The sequence below is a fragment of the Zonotrichia albicollis genome, chromosome 19 (genome assembly GCF_047830755.1).
Source record: "Zonotrichia albicollis isolate bZonAlb1 chromosome 19, bZonAlb1.hap1, whole genome shotgun sequence".
Classification (NCBI taxonomy): domain Eukaryota; kingdom Metazoa; phylum Chordata; class Aves; order Passeriformes; family Passerellidae; genus Zonotrichia; species Zonotrichia albicollis.
This window is the reverse complement of record NC_133837.1, coordinates 7,735,438-7,757,222: the sequence shown is the minus strand read 5'-3', so window position 1 is coordinate 7,757,222 and position 21,785 is coordinate 7,735,438. Positions and strand designations below refer to the sequence as shown.

Sequence of the window (21,785 nt, the reverse complement as noted above, 5' to 3'; positions counted from 1 at the left end):
CGCCCTGTAGAACTACAAATTATTTGCCTCAGCCCATGGATCCATATTCCTACATCCTCTAGGAAACCCCACAAAGCCATCTGCACAGACAAATTATGAGGAATAAAGGCAGAAAAGCCCTTACACGTGGCTCATGGCATCCTCAAACAGTACCAGGTCCATGGCAGCATTGACTTCGTTGTAGCTGTCCAAGGCTTCCACGAGGATCTGGTTCAGTTCCTCCCAGCTTGGAACTGGCCGGTAGCCAGGTTCCCCAAGGCCTTTGGCAAAATGGCAGTAAATATTCATGTGTTTGGCCTGCTCTAAAGTGTCCTCAATGTCCTGGAAAAGAGCAGAAAATAGTAGAGAACAAATGCAGAAAAGCCCACTGCAGCTCTGAGCCACCTTCCAAGGGAATTATGGTGTTCCAGCCTTTTTATGTCCCCACGGTTGCACCTGCTGTTGGAAAAGGGGAAACAGGCTCAGGAATGAAAGAGTGGGAAAGGAAAATCCCCAGAACTGATCTCCCTTCCAATAAACCCATTCTGTTCCATTCTCATCAACATTAGACCTCATCAGACCTCCACACTTACATCGTAGCATTTCTTCACCATCTCTCGCTGGATTTTATCAAAAGTATCCCAATCCACTTCCTCAACCATCCTATCCCGGTACACCCGGTTTGACTCGTGCAGGTAGAGCTTCACCAGGTCTTGGGGCTGCTTCAGACATTCAGGGGTAGAGAACAGCAGGCCCTGTGGAGAGCAAAGACAGCCAGGAAACGAGCTTGGTCCTGAGGGATTCCACCCCAACACCACCAGGCTGAGTTCCCCTCACAGCCACCTGCACCTGAGCAACCCCACACCAAACACCCAGGTAATGTGTCCTTTGTGAACCCAAAACTCCCAAAGCTGCCTCTCAATCCAGAGGGCTTTGAGTTGGAAGGGACCTTAAGGATCATGCCATCCCATCCCTGCCATGGCAGGGACACCTTCCCCTGTCCCAGGCTGCTCCCAGCCTCAATGTCCAACCTGGCCTTGGGCACTGCCAGGGATCCAGGGGCAGCCACAGCTGCTCTGGGTAATCTCTGTCAGGGCTTCACCACCCTTTACAGGCAAGGATTTCTTCCCAAGATCCCATCTAAACCTCCTCTTTGTCAGTAGGAAGTCATTCCCCCTTGTCCTATCACCCCATCCCTTGCCCACAGTCCTGCTCCAGCTCTCTCAGAGCCCCTTCAGGCCACAGTCAGTTCACTTCAGAGCAATCCTAAGGCTGAACAACCCCAGTTCTCTCAGCCTTTCCTCCCAGCAGAGCTGCCCCATCCCTCTGCTCATCCTGATGTCTCTCTGGGCTCCTTCCAGCAGCTCCAGCTCCCTCCTAGGAGGTCCCCTGGTGCTGGGACCCCTGAGCTGGACAAGTCTTTCAGGTGAGGTCTGACAAAGCAGCACAGAGGGGTAGAATCACCTCCCTCAACCTGCTGCCCACAGCCCTGGGAATGTTTCCCACCTTATTTTGAAGGTTTACACTCATTAAACCCATTTTAATCCCTCACCTAGCCTCCCCTGGCCAGGCTGGGTTCCTGCTCTCAGCATTGGGGCCCTGCAGAGCCAGGCACCAGCCCAGACACGTGGTTCTACCATCCCAGCCCCATGCCATGGGTGCTTTGTCAAGAAGGAAAAAAAGGTTTGGAAATGTTACTGGTGGCTATTTTTTCTTTTAATCAATTAATTCTAATTAGGTGCATTCTGCCTGCAGGAAATATCAGTTGCTGTCTGCTTAGCACAGTGTGTTTACCATGAACTCTATTAAAATGCATAAAAGAATTATATTTCAAAGAGGTGTCGCCTATACTAAGCCTATTAACAGCACACAGGGTTTTCAATGGTATGAATTAAACAGACAGCTTTTATTCCTAACATCTAATTATTTATACATTAAATATTAAATGCATTGAAAGCAATGTAAAGCAGGCCCTCTCAGCTCACTGGTCCATGGTTCAGATTGTTTGGGTTTCACATCTGTCATTACAGCTGTCAAATTATTTTATTTATTCCGGAAAAAAAAAAATTGGTGAGAAAAGCTGACATCTCAAAGAGAGGAAGGAAAAACACATCAGATCCTAAACTGATTAAAATTTAAATTAAAAGTCACTCAATCTCTCTTAAAGGGACTGAATCTAAAGACCCCCACAACCCAAAAGCATGAGGGACACGTGGCTGTGGGTCACTGCATCTGGGATGGAGGTGAGGCCAAGATTTAAAAGAAACTAACTAACAAAGAGGATGGGGAAGCCCTGGAAAGGAGAATGAGGAGCATTCCTGTCACCCTCTGGCCCAGAGCTGGGAACTGGCAGGATGTTTTCTGTTACCCCCCCAACCCTGGCACAATTTGAAGCCTCCCACTAAAATGCTTCTCTCTGAAATGTTCTCTCCCTGCACCTCCCAAAGCCCAGATTAACTGGAAGGCAGGATTTCCCCAGACCCACATCTCATTTCTGAGCTGCTGCTGCTCAGCTGAGCACAGTGACAGCCCTGACTCCTTCCTGCCTCAGTGGAGTTATTCACTTGTTCAAGGTCCCAGATTCCCTGTCTGTCTCTGCTCCAGCTCCTGTCTGATGGCAGGCACAAGGCTCTGAACTTCCACGTGCCCACTTGGTGAAGCAGATGTTAACAAGGACAGTGACAAATGACCAGCTGGGGGTATAGAGCAGGCTACGGTGCTGACCCTCAGTGTGGCTGCTGAGGAATTTATCAAATTTTATTAATCAGCCTGAAAGGCTCTTTGAGCAGTAACACCAGCTGCTCCAAAGCACAAGACTGCTGGGGAAAACAGCAAAACAAAATCTCACCAAGGATGGGAGACAACATTTCTGGAGCTAAACAACTTCACTTTGGTACAGTGGCTGGTAATTCAGTTTCAGTGGAAAAATCAAAGCTGGTTTGGATGGATTTATCAGCTCTTTAACTACCAGCCTGCATGCTCAATGCTGAGCACCTGAGAGGACATGCTGGTACAGACACCAAGCTGCCCTGGCTCTGGCAGAGTAGCTGAACAAAAACCAGCTGTGCTCTCCTCAGGGCCAGCAGCCCCCAGAGCCTCCAGCCCCTGCCCCATGCAGGAGGAGCTTCCCAGTGTGGTGGGGTGGTGCCATGGACCCCACACCACACCATGGGGTGATGACCAAGACAAGCCCCGCTCCAGCACCCTGACAACAGCCACTGCTCAAAGGGCTGGGGTAGGAGCCCAAAGCTCTCTACAGCTTGTCCTTTTTCCAGCCAGAGGACACTTCAAACCCCTCAAAACCCAAGCCTCCTTATGGAGCTGTACATCCCTCCCCATTGGCCAGAGGAGGCTGGAAAGTAAATGGTCATGGGTGATGGCCCTGGAATCCATTCAAAACCAACCAGGGGTCAGTGAATGGCCCCAGGTCACCCCCTGAGCCCAGAGGACACCCATGCTGTGTCATTGCTAAATGAGACACTGTGTTTGGCTCACCAAGGACCAGAGGGACCTCAGCTGTTTCTGACACAGGCATAAACTCCAAATGGCACAGGACAGGAGCTGCACTTACTTGGAAGATATTGGAGAGGTCTCTGAGGTTGAAGACGTAGTGGAACTTGACAGCTGTTGGCAGGAACGTGGCAGCCACCTTCCTGTGCAGCCCCAGGGCCAGGGCAATGAGCTGCTGGGCTGATTTTTGCACAGCCTCTGAGAAGTTCCCACTGGCCAGGTGCTGCACCAAGATGGTGCTGTAGATCCTGGACAAGGAGTCCTGGTCAGGGTTGGAGAGAGCGAAGACACAAAAGTGACGCTGAGGAAGAGAAAGTGAGAGGTGGAAAGGTCAGAGAGATGGAAACCATCTCCCAGGTCAGTGTCATGGCTGGCCACAGCACTGAACAATCTCATCTGGGCTCCACTTCCCAGTAAAGGCTGGCCCAGGTCCTTTGAGGTCTGTTCCAACCTGGGATGCTCTATGATCCCATGACTTGAAGTCCACCATAACCATATCCCCCCTCCAATTCCCAGCAGAGGACAGCTGGCAGGAGACACCTTCTGCTGGCTGAACAAGGGGGTTTCAGTGGCATTTCACAAGGGAAGCTCAGTCCTCTGAAGAGCTGAGAGGTCTGAAGGCCCCACAGACCCCTGGTGAAGCCCAGGCCTGTCTTTGGTAGGAGCAGCCCGAGAAGGTGCCACCTCAAGAAGACCCTTTGTTGATGAGGAACTTGTAGAGCAAGAGAACACAGAATAGTTAAGGTTAGAAAAGACCTCTGAGATCAAGTCCAACCTTTAAACAAATCCCAAAGCATACTGTGGAGTGCCATTTTGGAGTTCATTGCTGAACACATCCAGAGTTGGTGACTCCACCACTTCCCTGGGCTACAAGTTCCCAGTGCCTGACCACCAAAAGACTTTCAAGAACTATGGTCCAGCAGTAAGTATCAGCTGGAGGAAGATAAAATCTGCCTGTCTGAACCAGAAGTTTTCCTGAGAGTGTGTGTCCAGCTGCCTGGGAACTTGTGACTTCTTCCTCCCACTGGGCAGTAAAACAAGAGGAAACACAAAGAAGGGAGAAATTCCATCAGGAATTAGCCACTTCATGCTGTTTCCACTGATTGAACGACAACAGGGTCTGAAGCCTTGAGCCTGAACAACCCACCCATGGAGCAGGGCTTTACCTGGAGCCGGGGGTTGATGGTGAAGCTCCCTGCAGTGGGGTTCATGCAGGACACGTACTGCACATTGCTGATCTCCTTCAGGGACAGCCTGCTCCTGTCGTACCTTGGGGCACAGCAAAAGCCACAGATGGTGACCACACACCCCTGGGTGTAACAATCCATGTCTGCCCAGCTAGCTCAGTCAGTACAGCATGAGACTCTGTCACTGTAGGACACGAAACAACACGAACGCACACACTGCTGCTTTTAATGTGAAGAAGAAGAATTTTTTGTTAGATGACAGTTTAAGGGAAATATGGGCTTCAATCAAATATTATGCTTTGTGGGAATCTACAAAATCAGAGGGTTTTGGGAAAGCTGCAGAAGGCCTCAGAAGCAGCAGAACTGTGATAAGAGCTAAGCAGCAGCCATGAGATTGGACAGCAGAAAAATTATTTAAACTGTAGAAAAGCAAGGACAAATAGAACAATGGTCTGTGTATAAACACTTGTCTAGAATAACTCCGTAAGCTGCAGAAAAGTTTATCAGTGAGATATTAGGGAGTTCTAAGCTTACTAACAGAGATCTGTGCATTGTGTTTTAAGGCTTACAAGCAGGTATTGTATTTGAAATAAGCAAGCATTGTTTAACCAAAGGTACCTGTGCTTATAGTGGTTGGATGGAACTACTGTCAATGTGCTTTTGCTTTGCATGATTGGTCAAAAAACTTTTAAAGTGAGTTGTAACATTAAATTCTGTGTCTGCTGCCTGGGATGTGAGCTGCTGGCATCTTCCCATTGTCATAACCATGGTGTGAGACTGATGCTGGAAAATCAAACAGCTCAAGGCACGTTCTACAGCGGTCCCGTCCCATTGGTGGTTTGTACACAGACCCCAGCCAGCGTCAACACTTCTGCTTTTTTGCTTTCCTTGCTTTTAGCAGTGCAGATTTGCCAGTTAGCCACCCCAGAGCAATCCAGCAGCCTCGTACCAATGTCCATAGTCCAGGTGCTGCCTGAGCAGGGTGTGGGGCTGCACGGTGCCATAGGCGTCCACCTGTGGCATGTTCAGGTCATCCATGAAGTACACCAGCCTCTTGGTGCCTGGGGGGCCGAAATTCCTGCCAGCCTTTTTCTCCAGAGGCTTCTCCAGCACACCTGCAGGGGCAGGAGGGACTGGGGTGAGTGCTCAGCCTGCTGCAGGGAGCCCCAGCCCTCCCAGCTCACCTGTGAGGTTTGTGGCTTTTTAGGAAGGAAGAGCACGAAGAGAAAACTCATTTGGAAGCTCTGGAAAATTCCCATTTGTTTTAGCAGAAGGCTGAGGTTATGTGCTGCTCTAGACTGTAGCATATTGGGAGTATTTACAATGCTGGAGTGATATTTAATGCAGATCACCCCACACTGCTGCATAAAATGTTTTATAGGTTATTGATTTCTTTCACTGCGGCCTGAGCAACCTTTATTGCCTCAGGAAGGGGCAAAGCAAACAGCAGCAGCTTTTCTGGGGTGAATTTCCTGCCAGAAGCTTTCCTGGAGCCCATCCTCACTCCCAGGTTCTCCCAGCCCTCCTGGAGATGGAGGCAGAATTTATTTCACTGTCAGAGTTTTGGGGTTATCACCACTCCTGTAAGCAGCAGAAAGGCAAGGAGCAATCCTTTGTAATTAGGGACAACTGGGAGTTTTGATAAAAAATTTGTGCAAACTCACACTTCAGCCATCCCTTATCAAGGGCAAAAGTTATTAGGGAAAATTTATATTCTGGGTTGTTTTATTTTCAGACCACGAATCTTTTAAAACCCCATTTGTTTCCTGCTTGGGTGCCCTGCAGACAGCCTGGTTACCCACTAAGAATTCAGCTGTTTTCTTGTCACAGACACTTCTGCACAAAGCCATGAATTGTGCTTAGAAAAATGATAGATTTTTCCTCAGTGGAGTCTCTCTCCCCCTTCAATAAAACCACAATATTTGAAATTTCTGGTAGCAAGTCAAATTAAGTGTTTCAAATAAGCATTTAATTTAAATTTAATTAGGCCTTAATTAACACATAAAATCAGCCCTTTTCGAGGTTAAACAAGGATGCAGGAGATTCATCATAGTGAAATGCAATTACTGGGGATGAAGTGACATGTTTGTGGAAGTTGCATTTTAATTCAAAGCTTATCCCACAATAAGCCTGCAGGGTCCCTGCTCTGGGCTCCTGACACATCCCCATCAGTCCCTCAAACACTCAGATTTGGCAAGTGTGGCCCCTCTCACCCTGATGGCCAAGGGGGAAAGAGTACCCAACTCCAAAAAACACCATTTATTCTCATTTTCTCAAGGCAGATCTGGAGGGAGAAGGTGGGGAATGAGAGAGGGATGGAGCTGATGGAGGAGCAGAGGTCCAAGAGGGCATGGACCAGCACACCAGAGGTCCAGGCTCCACAGGAAATGGGATTTGGTCACAATAAACCAAAGAAAATCCCCAAAATGTGCTCAGGTTTGGGTACACAGAGAATCTGGCTCCTGTTAACCCCCATGCACATGAAAATCTGTAAGCTACAGGTCCACAATTATTGTTTGAAACACATCCCTGTGCTTCCCCTCAAGAGTGCAGCTCTGCACCTTAAAAAATCTCTGTCCCAACAGGCACCATGACTAAAAATTCCTAGCTTTCAGGTTGGCTCTTGGTTGCAAAGTAAATAAAAACTAGAATCCCAAACTGCTTTGGATTCACATTTTACAAATCTAAAGAGGCACCTGCTGGGGATGAAAAAAAAGCAGCCAACTGACAAACTCCACAAAAAGGGACAAATTAACTAAAAAATGAGCAGTGGGGAAGGATGCCAGGCAGCATAAATCACACTTCCCTGTGATGAAGATGTGCTGGGCTCTGCAGAGGAAGGAAGGGGAGGGCTCAGCCTGGAGCTCAGAGCAAAAGGGACACCCTGTACCTGCCCCACACCTGCACATGCTCACCTGGGCAGGTGGGGAACACGCAGCTGAGCCCCCTCCCAAGCCAGGGCACTCCCCACTCCAGGAGGAAAAGGAAAAAGGCAGATTGCTCCCATCACACAGCCACACTTTTGGCTGTGAGAATTGCCAAAATAGGAGGTTTTACCCATTGTTTTTTTCTTGAAGTGCAAGAAATTCCTCAGGGGTCTGAGCCCCCCAGGCCAGCAAGCTCTGTGCCCCTGGGCAGGGGGTGGCACTTGATGTAGGACATGTTGGGCTGTGGCAGGAGAGGAACACAGCCCCAGGAACAGGCCTGGCTTCCAGCCTGCACGTGGCCATTAGCACCATCCTCACTGCTAATTGGGATGCAGCTCCCATCATTGCACACAGAGGACAGTTTGGATCCTTTCCAAAAAACCCATCTTATTCTTCAATTCCAGCATGTTAAAAACACTTCAAGTCAAATACAAGCCATGGAAACTGCAGCAGATTGAAGCCCGGGCTTTGGCACAACTCTAAACCAGAGTGGTGGGGTTAAGAATGCAAATCCTCAGGTTGGAAAACATCATCTCCACAAAAGCAGGGCTCTGCTGAGCAGAGAGATTCACTGTGGGGTTGTGAGTGTGCCCACAACAACATGGACAACTCACCCAGGGGTCTTTTCTTCAGATCCCAGTGCACATCCAGCTCCAAACCACAATGGGTGCCCCAGGAACATCACAGAAACACAGAATCACAGAATGGCACAGAATCACACAGAATGGCACAGAATGCTGCAGGATCACACAGGATCACACAGGATCCCACAGAATGATGATGTCACACAGAATCACACAGAATGTTACAGAATCACACAATGGCACACAATGACATAGAATCACACAGAATGTCACAGAATTAACCAAACTGGAAAAGACCTTTGAGATCATTGCATCCAATCTGTGACCTAACACCACCCTGTCAACTAAACCATGGCACTGAGTGCCACATCCAGGCTTTGTCAAACACCTCCAGGGACACTGACTCCACCACCTCCCCGAGCAGCCCATTCCCATCCCCAACCACCCTTTATGCACAGAAATTCCCCCTGATATCCAACCCTAACCCCCCCAGCACAGTTTCAGAGCTTACCTTGCAGCATGGCAGAGGTGGTGTAGTAGTTAAAGGGCACCTTCTTGACCAGGAAGGCATCAGTGTCCAGCGAGCAGTGCGTGTCACCCAGCAGCACAGACTTGCCTGTGCCAGCAGTGCCCACCAGCAGCACAGGGCGCCGGCGCTGCAGCAGCCTGGCCACCAGGAACTGCACCCGGACCGTCTCAGCCGTGGGCACCAGGCAGGCCTGGGGGCACAGCACAGTGCCACCTCAGTGCCCCTGCCATGATTCCTTCATGTTTTAGCCTTTTAGCGAAGGAATGATGTTTGTGGAACCATCAAATCAATATCCAATGCTGCCAGCCATTAAAATTTACCTTTTCAGGGGAGACCCTGTGTTACGGACATATTTTATGGAAAATCCTTTCGTTAGGATGTTTTCTCCTGAGAAGGTGGGAGGCCTCAGAAACTAAATGTAAACAATGGTTATCTGCTGCTGTGGAATGCAACAGGTGCATCTTTGATTGGTCTCACGTGGTTGTTTTTAATTAATGGTCAATCACAGTCAGCTGGCTCGGACTGCCTGGTCAGTCACAAGATTTTACTATCATTCCATTCCTTTCCTTGCTAGCCTTCTGATGAAATCCCTTCTTCTATTGTTTTAGTATAGTTTTAATATATCATTTTCTTTTAATATAATATATATCATAAAATAATAAATCAGCCTTCTGAAACATGAAGTCAGACGCTCATACCTTCCCTCATCCTGGGACCCCTGCAAACACCACCACACCCCTGGGAGCAGCACTTGGATCCCCCCACAAAATCACACCTTGCTAAATCAGTGATGTTTTTTACAAGTCATCTGCTCAGTGTGGCACTTCTGAAAAAACACAAGAGTGCAACTGGCAACCACAATTGACTACCTGAGGAACTCTTTTCTTGGCACAAACATAAACCCATCTCTGTTTACAGCCACGAGAATGACAACAAGTTCTGGTGTCTCAGAGGCTTTGTCCTGCTCTGTGTCACCACCCTGGGCGCAGCAGCTCCCTGGCCTTGCTGTACATCACTCCTGCTTGGAAGATGGATGGAGGTTGTGCTGTTACTGCCAAAGCACAGCAAGAAAAGATGGGTGATTTAGTTGTATCCAATAAAGAATTCCATCAGTGCCTGGCCTTTCACTAGACTTCATTGAAACACCCACGTTCAGTCCCTGAAACACAGGAACTCCTCCAGCCCAGCAGCCTGCCGGGGTCACCTACCTGCAGTGGCACCTCTGGATCAAATTCAAACTGGGGGATGAGTTTAGACCAAGGCTCAAACTTCTTTGTTTCTGGATCAACGTAAAAGTCAAAGACTGTGCCGTGAGAAGGGAACTTGATTGTCTTGAATTCTGCCACCCACCACTTGCTGAACTCCACTCTGTAGTCCACGAGCTGCCAGATAAAGAGAGGAGAAATTAGACAAATCCAGAGAAATTATTAGAGATGGAGAATGTTATTTATCCCAGTCCACCAGAGTGGGATTAGTCCTTAAAAATATATTCCACAGCATAACAATCTTATCCTTTTTCCTATTAAGTCTAATTTTTCATTTTCTTCATTTTTTCTCATCACTCCTATTTATTCCCCTAAATAATTCATCCTGTGTGTTGATCACTCCTAGTATGTCTGAGATTAGACAGATGGATCAATTTGAAAAAGAGAAATACGTGCCTATGACTAAACAGACACTTGATTGATTTTTGGTGCCTACTTCTTCCAACAGACAAGGACACCACATCCATCTCCATCCGTGGCCATGGACAGTCAGAGCATGCATACCAAATCTCTTCCTCATAAATCACACCACCCTGCAAACACTTTGTTGTTGTTTTCTGGACTCTTTCCAAGTAGGAGCAGCAGACCCCAGTTCAGCAAAGAATGGGAGAGTGGTTGCTGGCACAGAGCCCAGCAAGCTCCTGCTTTCCTGCTTTTCCCCCTTCTATCCCTCCCTGCATGGAGATCTTCAAGCATCTGAACTTTTTCTTTTGGAGCTGGGGTGACAGTTTTTCCTTTAGACACTGAGTCAGGATTTGCAAAATGTGCTTAGTCCCCTTCTCTGCCTCAGGTCTCCTCTGTGAAACTGGGCCAGCCACTGTGTGAACCCTTCCCACGCAGAGCACAGGGACTGCAGCCTCAGCCCTGGGGAGAAACAAGGGGGGAAGGAGGGGGAAAGTGCTGCTAAAAAGATGTCTGGGAGAGAGCACACGCATCACTGAGCCAGTTTGAGCAGCACAGTTTGTTCCTGGGGCATCTCTATTAGATCTCTCCTCCCCATAGCCACCACAGAGGTTTTTGGGAGCAGGTGGGACCAGGGACTGCTCAGGCTCCCTCAGGAAACCTGGCTTTGAACTGAGTGTCCTCTGCAAATCTCCCCGAGCCACCACACATCAAAAGACCAGAAGATTTGAAAACCACATTATTAGCATCCAAGGTTTTGCAGTCTCGTGCTGCCCAGAGACGCAGAATGACTGTAATCTCCTTCCTCCTGCTGTCACAACTCCTCAGCCTGGCAGCAGAAAAGGGATGTGCAGCACTGCTAAAAGCTTTCTCACAGTGCTGCCTCGCCCTGCTCCCAGTGCTGGGAGGGGCTGAGCCCTTAAGTGGAGCAGTCCCAGCCCCAGCTCTATTGCCAGAATGGTGTCGAGCTCAAACTGCTTCCTTAACAAAAACCCCGTGTGGATTTCTGCTAATTTGAGGGCCTGGAAATGGCAAATCTATCATCTGCTTTTATAGAGAGGCCCCGCTCCCCACCAACAAACACCGAGCAGTGGGAAGCCTTCCAGCCTGTTTCTCCTGACATTTCAGCAGCAAAAGGTCACCAGGAAGGGCACCTTCAGCAGGGAGCAATAAACAGCTTTTATATTGGATCATTTTTCATCAGGCTCCCCCTCGCTCGGACGCCGTTTGCTCACGCTCTCCTGCCTGACATTTACAGAGCAGCAACGCCCAGAATCCTCCCAGAGGGATGCTGAGCCTGCTCCCAGCTCCTCCTGCCACACACCCAGCTGTGCCAAGGCCCTGCCATGCCAGGACTGGCTGCTGTGGCACAGGGATGCCATGTCCAAGTGCCACCAACCACGCTCCAGCCAGAGAGGGGCTGGAGGGAGTAGCTGGGCAAGGACCAATTTCTGAATTAAACCATGCCCCCCAGGCTGTCACCCTGCACTGACAGAAGCAGGGCTGTGGTTTTCCCAGCTGGCACACAGGGAATGGAGGGTTAAATCCTCCAACAAGGACCTCGAGGTGATGGCACCAAGGGAGCACCAAGCTGGGCTTGGCCATTCTCCATTGTTACCACCTGGATAATGAGGCCTTTCATGAAAGGGATTGTTGAGTTCAGGTTTCCAGGTCAAACTGCAGCACTGATACAGCTTCAGGTCTGGGAAAGTAGAAAAAAATAGGGAAAAAAAGGCAATAAAAGGTCTCTTGAAAGTTTCTGATCTTCACATTTCTTACCTGGTCCTGGAACATGGAGCCACCAAAGGCCCAGACAGCAGCAAAGACAAAGTAAAGTTCATAGAGCTCCTTGGGACAATCTGGAGGGGTGTTGTCCTCTGTCAGGAGGCATTCCAGCAGGTAACACAGCATCTGAACCATACTCTGCTCAGGAATGGGAATAATCTTCTTAAATCTGAGGGATGGAAATGGAAAATATAATTGGGAAATATAACTGGGTGAAGCACCAGGGCTGCTCCCAGCCCAGGAAAGCAAGGCAGGAATGCTTTGGCAGAATATCAGCATTTTCCTTGTCAGCAGGAAGAAGAGAACACCCATCCTCTGCCTGGCCCTGCTGGCACTGGCACACACAGACATAATAACAGTAATCAGAAGTTTCAGGCATTTAAAAACTTTGATCCTCTTGAAAGAAGTAAAATGGAGGAGTTGCTGAAGGCGATGATTTCCTGGGAGTGCCAGGAGTTCAAAAGCGGTCAAATAGAGGAGTAATAAAATAAAACCTTTCATCTTGCCATTTTACATTCGTTTAAGCTACACTTACAGAATTCCAAACTAATATTGTAGCAGCACTGAAGTCCTCCATAAAGTAATTAGAGCTATTTGAAAGGTTGGTTCTACAATTTCTGAATTAAGCAAGCTACCAAAATACTCAGCTCGGGGCTGGTGCAGCTAATCCTGGGGATTTCATGGGCTGACAATTGCTCAGCACAGAGAGCTGGAGATGCTTGATGGGCTTTGCTGCCAACAGCTTTAAAGTTTGGACTCCCAGAGAGCAGCTCCCCAGCAAGATTCCCAGCTCCCAGTCCCAAAGAGCAAGACTTGCACTCAAGCAGTTCCTCCTGACACCTCCTCGTTGGGGATGATGGTGCCCAGGTTCAGTTGTTCACTGACTTTTGTTCTTTTAAATTTTTTTAATGAAATTGCAGGTATGGGTATTATAATATTATATTATGTTGTGATATATTATATATAATCTAATATAATGATAATAATTATATTATATATATCAATATAATTATAATAAGCATAATTATATTAAATATAATAAGCATAATGAATATAACACATTTGATATTATATTATACATAAATAATACAATACAATACAATACATCAGCCTTCTGAAAACAAGGAGTCAATTCTCATCTCTCACCTCATCCTGGGGATCCTCACAAACACCACAACAATTAATAACCACAACCCCCTACCCTCTGGAGGGGACACAGGCAGCCTGCAGGGGTACCTGGCTCTCAGGGTGTCCAGGCACACGGGCAGGTATTTGTCAAACAGAATGGTCAGGTTGGCCCTCTCCGACTGCACCTCCCGCCGGTCAATCCAGCTGCTCACGGGGGCATTCCATCCCAGGTCTGAGGGGTTGATGTACAGGATCCCTTGAGGTGCAGGAGAAGAGACAAGGGTAAGGACACAGCATGGGCTCTCCCTTTTTTCACCAGGAACTTTCAGCTACTCTCTGAAACAACTGAAACCCTGTCAAATACACTTGGTCCCTCATTAACCGAAACAACAGAAACCCCGTCAAATGCACCTAGTCTCTCACTACCTGCCCCCTCCTGCCCCACTGCAGAGGAGAAACATTCACAGGGAAGAGACGTAACTCAGGAAATTCTCAGGACCCTGCCCCAAATTGGGAACATGGTGTTGCCTGAGCCCTGTTAATGCTCTGGGCACCAGACACCAGGGAACACCTTCATTCCCCTTCCCATGCATTGCTCCAAAAGCTCTTTGGGATAGAGGCTGCTCTCTCCTCATCAGGCACACACAGAGCTGTGCAGGAGAGTTCTCTCAGCAGTGTTGCAGCCACAGCAGCAGTGGCAACACTCTGAGTAAACCCCCCAGATGATGGCAGACCACAAGTGGGGCTGGGCTCAGGATCCTCCCAGGTCTGTGAGCTTCAGGAACACCCCCTGCACACCACAGGCAGCTGTGCTCCTAGCCTGGCAGCTTTCACAGAATCACAGAATCACCAGGTTGGGAGAGACCTTCAAGATCACTGAGTCCAACCCAGCCCCAACACCTCAACTAAACCCTGGCACCCAGTGCCACATCCAGGCTTTGTTAAACACACCCAGGGATGGTGACTCCACCACCTCCCTGTGCAGCCATTCCAGAACTTTATCACCCTTTCAGTAAAAATCTTTTTCCTAATATCCAACCTATATTTCCCTTAAGGCTGGCCAACAAAGGGCCAGAGGTGCAGCCCAGCAGGACCCACCTGCCCGGGACACGGTGGCCGGGGTGGCCGTGCGCAGGTGGCTGATCTCAAACAGCAGCCTCATTGTGGGGTTCAGAGGGATCCTCTCGTTGCTGGCCAGGGTCAGCACCTGCAGACAGACAGACAGACAGCTGAAGCTCTGCCAGGAACAGGAATGAAGAGTGTTTAGCACTTGGCACTGCTGGGCTTGGCTGCCCAGCCCAAGCACAGCAGCAAAGGTCTGCAGCCCCAGCAGGACAAGGGGGGATTCTGCCCCTCTGCCTCATCCAGGCCAGACCCCACCTGCAGAGCTGCCCCAGCCCTGGGCTCAGCACAGCGAGGAGCTGGAGCTGCCGGAGAGAGCCCACAGGAGGCACCAGGACCAGCAGAGGGATGGAGCAGGATGCCAGGACATGATTTCTGACAGGCACAGAATGCTCCTTCTCTCTTCCACAAATCCAAAGCCCTTCCTCAGAGTGGGGAAAAGACAGAATTATGTACCTACCCTACTTCTAAAGGGCCTGAAGTTATGATCAGGACTTTTGCAATTACTCACATGCACGCCTCTCCAGAAAAGGGAAATTCCAATGAAAATAAGTTTTATTTCCCTCATGCACCATTGCCTTTATGCAATATTGTTTGGTGTGTCTGAGGAAACACAGCTGCGTTATTCCAGGAGATGTTATTACAATCTGCATTTCTCCCAGGCTGAATCACCCCTGACAAGGAATACCTGCTTCTTTACCTGACATCCATTACCTTATTATCATCCATCACAGTGTTCAGAGATTCAATCCACATTGGATCAATATCTCCATCTAGTACCATCCACTTGGGACCATCATGTGAGATGTTGGCCAGCTCTCTCATGATTGATGAAAACAGTCCTGGGAGGGTGACATGAATATGTTGATGAACATTGAAGTTGTCACCTGCTCTAACAGATTTTTCCAGCAGTTTCCTAAAAATTATGCTGTCCCCTTATACATTCATAACTCTTTGCATCTGGACATAAATAATACTGTATAATGAGATCTGCTTTGAAGAGAAAAAAATATTATCAGAGTTATTATCACTGAGAATTACTGTGGGCCTACATGAGCTTCATTCCCACTGAAAACCATAAGACATAGGAAAAATTAAGAGCAGGTACTCAGAGGAAACAAACCCCACAAACTACACAATGCAGAGAAAACTATTTGAATATGCCTTGGAAATTCTTATGTTTGGGTTTTGTTTCCTGTGGTTTGAAGTATATCAGGAAAATCAAGATGCTTTAAACACGGGGTCATTGCTTTAGTGAGACTGAGGGGAGAACAAGCCCAGACTGACATTGAGTGACAGAACAAAATGTCAGTAAAATCAAGGAGACAGAGAATATACAGAATCTCAAGGGGAGTAAATAATGAATGCTAAGAAGAGTGAGAAGCTGGGAACAGAGCAGAAGTACTGCAGGGCAAATGAGAGCTCCACAAAACCATCACTCTCCTCCACACGAGGAAATACCTAGGGAAAGGCTGGTCTGCATGAAGGAACATCAGGCAAGCATTAAAAGCAGCCTCTCTCCTGGAGAATTGTGACAGGCATGCTTTTTGTTTCTCCAGAACCAGCTATTCCCTCGGGATGCAGGTCAGGAGCCGCCGATGGCACTGCACGACCCAAGAAAAGCTTGTGCAGAACAGCTCAGCCACACAGCTACAGGGGGGGTTCACAGATAAATAACACCTCCCTGGCTCTGCCTGGGCTCCATTCCTCATGCTGGACACAGCTTGGAAACCTCTCCAGCCCTGCCAGTGCCAGCAGCAGCTCCTGCCTGGGAGCATCACAGCCATGGCAGCAGCAGGAGGGAAGTGCCCCTCTCCCAACCTTGGGCATCCACACCATAGAGGGGTCTTGGGATTTGAAAGGAGAGTTTGGATCTACAAATAACACTTTTAGGATTCCCTTGTGGGGCCTTTTTCCACCTAACATGTGCAAACTTCCCAGCTGCTGGCAGAAATGAGTGACAGGATGAACTCGGGAAGAGAAGGAGGAGGAGCTGATCCATAAGGGGACACATCATCTCCTGTCAGGCTGTGCTGAAAATGGCCTGGCTGCTCTTTGGCACCAAGAAGCAACATTTCCAGGAATGGTTAATGCAGAAAATATCTGCCTTGAGCCGTCAGAGAGGAGCCCTGTAAGTTCTCTTGAAGCATTAGAGGATTTAGAACACTGGACAGCCACCTGCCAATGTCCCTCCTGCTGTCCAGTGCCACCCACAGCCCCTGATCCACAATCCCCAATGTGCAGCTCTCTCTGCAGAGGGTTGGCTACATCCCACACTTCCCTCTGTCACTTTGATTTAGGGTGCCCAATCACAATTAAAAAGAAATTAACCCTGGCACTGGAGCGGAGCAGGGGGCAGGAGGGGTGGTGGCAGGGGAGGTGGTGGCAGCTCCTTCTCCTGGAGACCTCTGGCCGAGGATGATTTATGGAGCTGTCCTCCCTCACCTCCCCCTCAGCTCCCAGGGAATCAAAGCTGCCTTTCTGCATTAGTCACAAGCCAACGTTTGCACTTTGCATCTCTGTAATCTTTCAGCAGGTCTAAATGCTCATCTCATCCTCCTCAGGAGCAATCAGGATCAACAGCCTGGCAAACACCGTGTGCTGGAGATCAGGCAGGGATATTCAGAGGAAAAACACCTCTCAAATGCTGCTGGGAGTGTCCAGCCATAGAAACCTGGAAATAACAATTTTTGGGGGGCCCCAGTGCACAGCACAGGGCAGGAGGGAATTCTCTCCCATCAGCAGCCCAGCCCCAAAAAACAACCTGCTTTAACTAGGAATTGGGAAGCACTGGTGTTAACGAACATAATGATTATCCTAATGGCAAAAAGATAAATTCCCAAAAAGCTGTGACACCCTACATGTCCTTCCAACAGCAAACCTTCACACAGCTGGGAGTAGCACCTGGGCTGTGAGACCTGCACACAGAGACCCATCATCCACTCAGGCGCTTCATTACAAATATCCTTTTATCTCCAAATTCAGCCCCCAAAGGACATTTACCATCTCTCCACTCCCTGGTTGCTGGGTTAATGACGCCGAAGAGCTCATCATTAGTGACTGCTTTGGGGTTGAGGTCTGTCCACACGGGCCGGCGCTTCATCCTCTGGTAGGTTTTGTGCAGGGACCTCAGCACCTGGGACTTGCCTGTGCCTGCAGCCCCCACCACGAACACGGAGTGCCGGACACTGAGCAGCTCCTCCAGCTGCACCACCTGGGGAAACACCCCCAGAGATCAGACATGCCAAACTGAAGTTCAAATGTGCAAAATCTAAAGGGAAAGTGTCCCTGTCCATGGCTTAGGGTTGGAATAAAGTGTCCTTTATGGTTCCTTCCAACCCAAATCATTCTGTGAAATTATCTCCCACTGGGTCACAAATTTCTATACAACAGCCCCAGACACACAAATGGATTTTGAGAATACCCATCTGAGCTGATGATGGTGCAGATAGAGAAGTATCACCATGATATTTTATGAAAAATCCCTTCACTGGGATTTTTTTCTCCTGGGAAACTTCAGCTTCTCCCTGTTTTGCTCCTCTGGAATGTGATTTGGAGAATTGTTTACCCAGAATGTGAATTGTTTTTACTTAATGATGAATCCCAGTCCAGCTGTATCGGACTCTCTGGTCAGTCACAGGTTTTTATTATTCATTCTTTTCCAGCTTTCTGATGTATCCTTTCTCTTTCTTTAGTATAGTTTTAGTATATAATAGTATATAATTTCTATAATACATAATAAATAATATGCTATAAAATATTATATATTATATAATGTATAAAATGTAATGTAATGTGTAATGTGTAACGTGTAACGTATAATGTAAAGTAAAATAAAGTGAAGTAATGTAATGTAGTATATAAATTATATTATAAAATAATAAATCAGCCTTATGAGAACAAGGAGTCAAATTCTCATCTCTCACCTCCTCCTGGGGACCCTCACACCACCCCAACAGAGCAGAAAACCCCTTGGCCTTACTTTGAGCACAAAGTTGTCCTCGGGCTGCAGCCGCAGCTCCAGCACAGCCTCCTTCACCACAGCCTCGAAATCCAGGTCGCGCTTCCGAGGCACGTCCAGGGCAGGGAACAGGTCCCCAATCAGCCCCATGAACACTGGAACATCGTCTGTCACGATTTTGGGGATGTTGAAGTCACGGAGGGAGCGCATCAGGACCTGCTCCTCAGGCCGCTCAGGGTCCGCACGCTTCAGGGAGCCTGCCACCACCAGCACTGACTTGATGGCCCGCAGACCCCAGTCATAGTGGTCCTATGTGAGGGGGGAGAAAGAAAGAAATAAAAACAGGGGTGAGTTTATGCCCAGGCAGGGGTAAAAACCAACAGTCCCAGCTGCCAGAGCAGTCAGCAATGGAAATGCAGCCAAATTTGTTATTTGTGTCGTGGGCAGAGAACTCCATCAGCCTAAGTCTCCATTTCACAAGGCGAGCTTCCCACCAGGGAGAGCACTAAGGAGCCAAATAATTCAGCTGTTCATGCCATCACATGGGCTCAGAGCTGGCACTAAGTCAGCAGCAGGACTTGCACTCTGGAGACCTAAGGAATTTTTCCCCCTAAACCCTAAAACCTTGGCCTTTGTGCAAGTTAAGCAAGGCCTGTCAGAGCCCTGGCTCTGCAGGAGTTGCTGAGGTGAAAGGCTTACTAGTCCATTCTGAGACAGCCAAATTTCTCCCTCACCAGGTTACCAGGGACATTTGGTCTTGGGGACAGTTCACCAAACAGGGGCAGGGAGGACACTGCTGGAAAGGAATCCTCAAGGAATCCAACAAGTAAATCCTTCTATCTGTGCTCCATTGAGACCCTGCAGAGCACAGCCCAACAGCTTGACTGCTTTGTGTGGGAGGCCAAAGCTCCCACAGGGCCTCCAGCTTCACAGCACAAAGTTTCTGTGAGAAGGCAGAAACCCACCCCAGCTCATGTTGGCACAGGCAAGATCAGGTTTTCCATCTGGAGTCCTGATTCAACTCACCCCAGCTTTGATCTATGCAGACAATGCCAAGTTAAAATCTGATTAACCAAGGTTTTGCACTGGAAGTGACTTTACATAGTCAACACTTGACATGACAGAGAAGTATTGAGTTGGACTAAGAGAGGAACAGTCATCATGAACCCCTTGCAGGCAGGAGAATCAATAGGAACTAAGAGAAAAAGCAAAGGGTCACTGAATACTGCCCCAATCATGGTGGCATTTGAGGCTTCTGAAAAATCTCTCCAATTCAAAAACTAGTGAGGTTAATGCAGTTGGTCAAATGCTTCTGTCCCTGAAGATCCTCCAGGAGAGCAGTTTGAAAATATCATTGTACAGTGTCACATCCCTGATTTTGGGTATCCAGAGCAGAATGTCACATTCCTGATTTTGGAGGAACTATAGCAGAGTGTCACATTCTTGATTTTGGGGATTCAGAACAGTGTCACATCCCTGATTTTGGGGATTCAGAGCTCATCAGAGGGCTCACCTGCTTGGACAGGAGCTCCTTGCAGAGTTGGTAGAGTGTGATGAATTTCCTGGCCAAGGCCCGGGCCTGGAGGAAGCCCTCAGCCACCAACATAATCTCACAGATCAGCTCAAAATCTGGCACAACCATGGCACAGGGCCTAGGGAGACAGGCAGGAAAGGATTGCAGAGCAAACATTGACTACAGAGCTCGAGAGCAGTGGATTTGTAGCTTTATCTTCCAGGTCCTCTCCAGTGAGCCACTGGAGACTCTCCCAGTCTGCCCACAGTGCCTTTCCCATGGCACAGGACAGAGCTCCTTTGTCCTCCCTGCATTCCCTCATCCAGGCTTGGTGCACAAGGCTGAAACCATCTGTGAATCCCCAATGCCAGTGAATTTCCCAACAAAATGAAGTCTGGAAGTTCCAAAAGACAATTTCTGCCAGTTTTATCAAACAGGTCACAAAACCTGACCTCAACTCACCTGAAGAGAGCTTTTAAATTCTCAGGTAGCTCGGTTCGTCCTGCATAACCAGGGTTCATGGTGATGAAAATCCCAACTGAGGGGACTAAGTTAATGTCTTCTCCAAGAAAATTGAAGGATTTCTTCTTCTCCCGGATGGCATCCTGCACACTCTTCACCTGGGGACCACGGCAGTGCTCAGTGCTGGTGTTCAGCTATGAAAACCCTCAGACAGCCCTGCTGTCCTCCCTGCTCTCGGCCCATGATGAGTGGGGATTATCACTGCTCTGGTCTGGGTTTTTACTGACCACATAAAGCTTTCTGCACTGTTTGGGGTAAATCTGGGTGTCTCCCATCACAATCCAACTCTGACAAAGCAGAAAATGGCTGAAGAGACTGGACAGTCAAACTGAAAAGAGTTCCAAGAGTTTGCTTCATAAGACACTTGGCTGGTCTTTTCTACCTGTCTGATTGCAGCTTCTCATCCCCCACTTTCCAAAGAGCTCCATTACAGCCAAACCACCTTCCATTCCCATGGAGTGAGTCACAGAATCCCAGAATGACCAGATTGGAAGAGACCTTTCAGATTGAGTCCAACCGAGCCCCAGCACCTCAGCTAAACCCTGGCACCCAGGGCCACATCCAATATTTTGTTAAGCAAACCCAGGGATGGTGGCTCCCCCACCTCCCCAGGCAGATCATTCCAATACTTTATCACTCTTCCTGTAAAAAACTGTTGCTATAGGACACAAAATAATATTGTGGACACGCAGCTCTCCAAGGTAAAAAAGAGCACTTTTAATTTCTGACTCCAACATTTATAGATTTCCAAAAGTGACAGTGGATTGGAGGGTGACAGTGCCACCTCTGCAATGACACTGGACAAACCAACAATCCATCAAATTTCTCCTCCTCCATAAAAGAATGCAAAACAATAAGTTATTAACATAAAGTGCACGAGAAAGTTCATTACAAGAATAGAAACATCACAAGGCTTAGAAAATCTTAAAAATCAGGGCAAAGAAAAAGTGCTTTCCAAAAGAGCAAACACAGCCAGGCCACCCTACTGCCCACCTTCCATTCCACCACCTCACTGCCCACCTCCCATTCCGAGTCCGTTACAGCCAGACCCTCCTTCCCCACTTCCCAAGGGAGCAGCTCCTAACACCACTTCATCAGGGAGGAATCTATCTCTGCCCTAAACTCACCCATTTGCCACTTTAAAGCAAAGCAATTAAGGGAGTTTCTCAGCGTAAGGACCCACATCGACAGGAGCTGCATGACTAAGGCAGCCAATTAACCATCACCATGGTTACCCTCTAATAGCAGCAGAGGCGATGATGGAGTGACAGCCCTGCTCGCTCAGACACCACGCTCCAGCCAGGAGCCAGGGAATCATTAGCAGCTGAGTCATATCTGGGCTTCTTTTGTTCAGCTTCCCCTTTTATTTTA

General features: G+C 48.4%; 1 protein-coding gene across 7 annotated transcripts in view; it reads right to left on the bottom strand.

Moving 5' to 3' along the window:
- DNAH9 (dynein axonemal heavy chain 9) overlaps positions 1–21,785 on the bottom strand; it is a 147,275-nt gene that overhangs the window by 85,284 nt on the left and 40,206 nt on the right. For 5 of the 7 annotated variants that reach the window (XM_074555240.1, XM_074555241.1, XM_074555242.1 and 2 more), the window contains 15 exons: positions 20,355–20,512; positions 19,893–20,031; positions 18,401–18,688; positions 17,422–17,632; positions 15,133–15,260; positions 14,395–14,503; positions 13,405–13,552; positions 12,163–12,337; positions 9,925–10,098; positions 8,699–8,906; positions 5,626–5,791; positions 4,656–4,758; positions 3,551–3,790; positions 573–734; positions 125–321 (listed from right to left, as the gene is read on the bottom strand). In XM_074555240.1, the coding sequence (XP_074411341.1) occupies positions 125–321; positions 573–734; positions 3,551–3,790; positions 4,656–4,758; positions 5,626–5,791; positions 8,699–8,906; positions 9,925–10,098; positions 12,163–12,337; positions 13,405–13,552; positions 14,395–14,503; positions 15,133–15,260; positions 17,422–17,632; positions 18,401–18,688; positions 19,893–20,031; positions 20,355–20,512 (2,606 nt within the window). Of the gene's footprint in view, positions 1–124; positions 322–572; positions 735–3,550; positions 3,791–4,655; positions 4,759–5,625; positions 5,792–8,698; positions 8,907–9,924; positions 10,099–12,162; positions 12,338–13,404; positions 13,553–14,394; positions 14,504–15,132; positions 15,261–17,421; positions 17,633–18,400; positions 18,689–19,892; positions 20,032–20,354; positions 20,513–21,541; positions 21,642–21,785 lie in introns of those variants that run through there. The other 2 variants (XM_074555245.1, XM_074555247.1) reach the window with 2 other exon arrangements.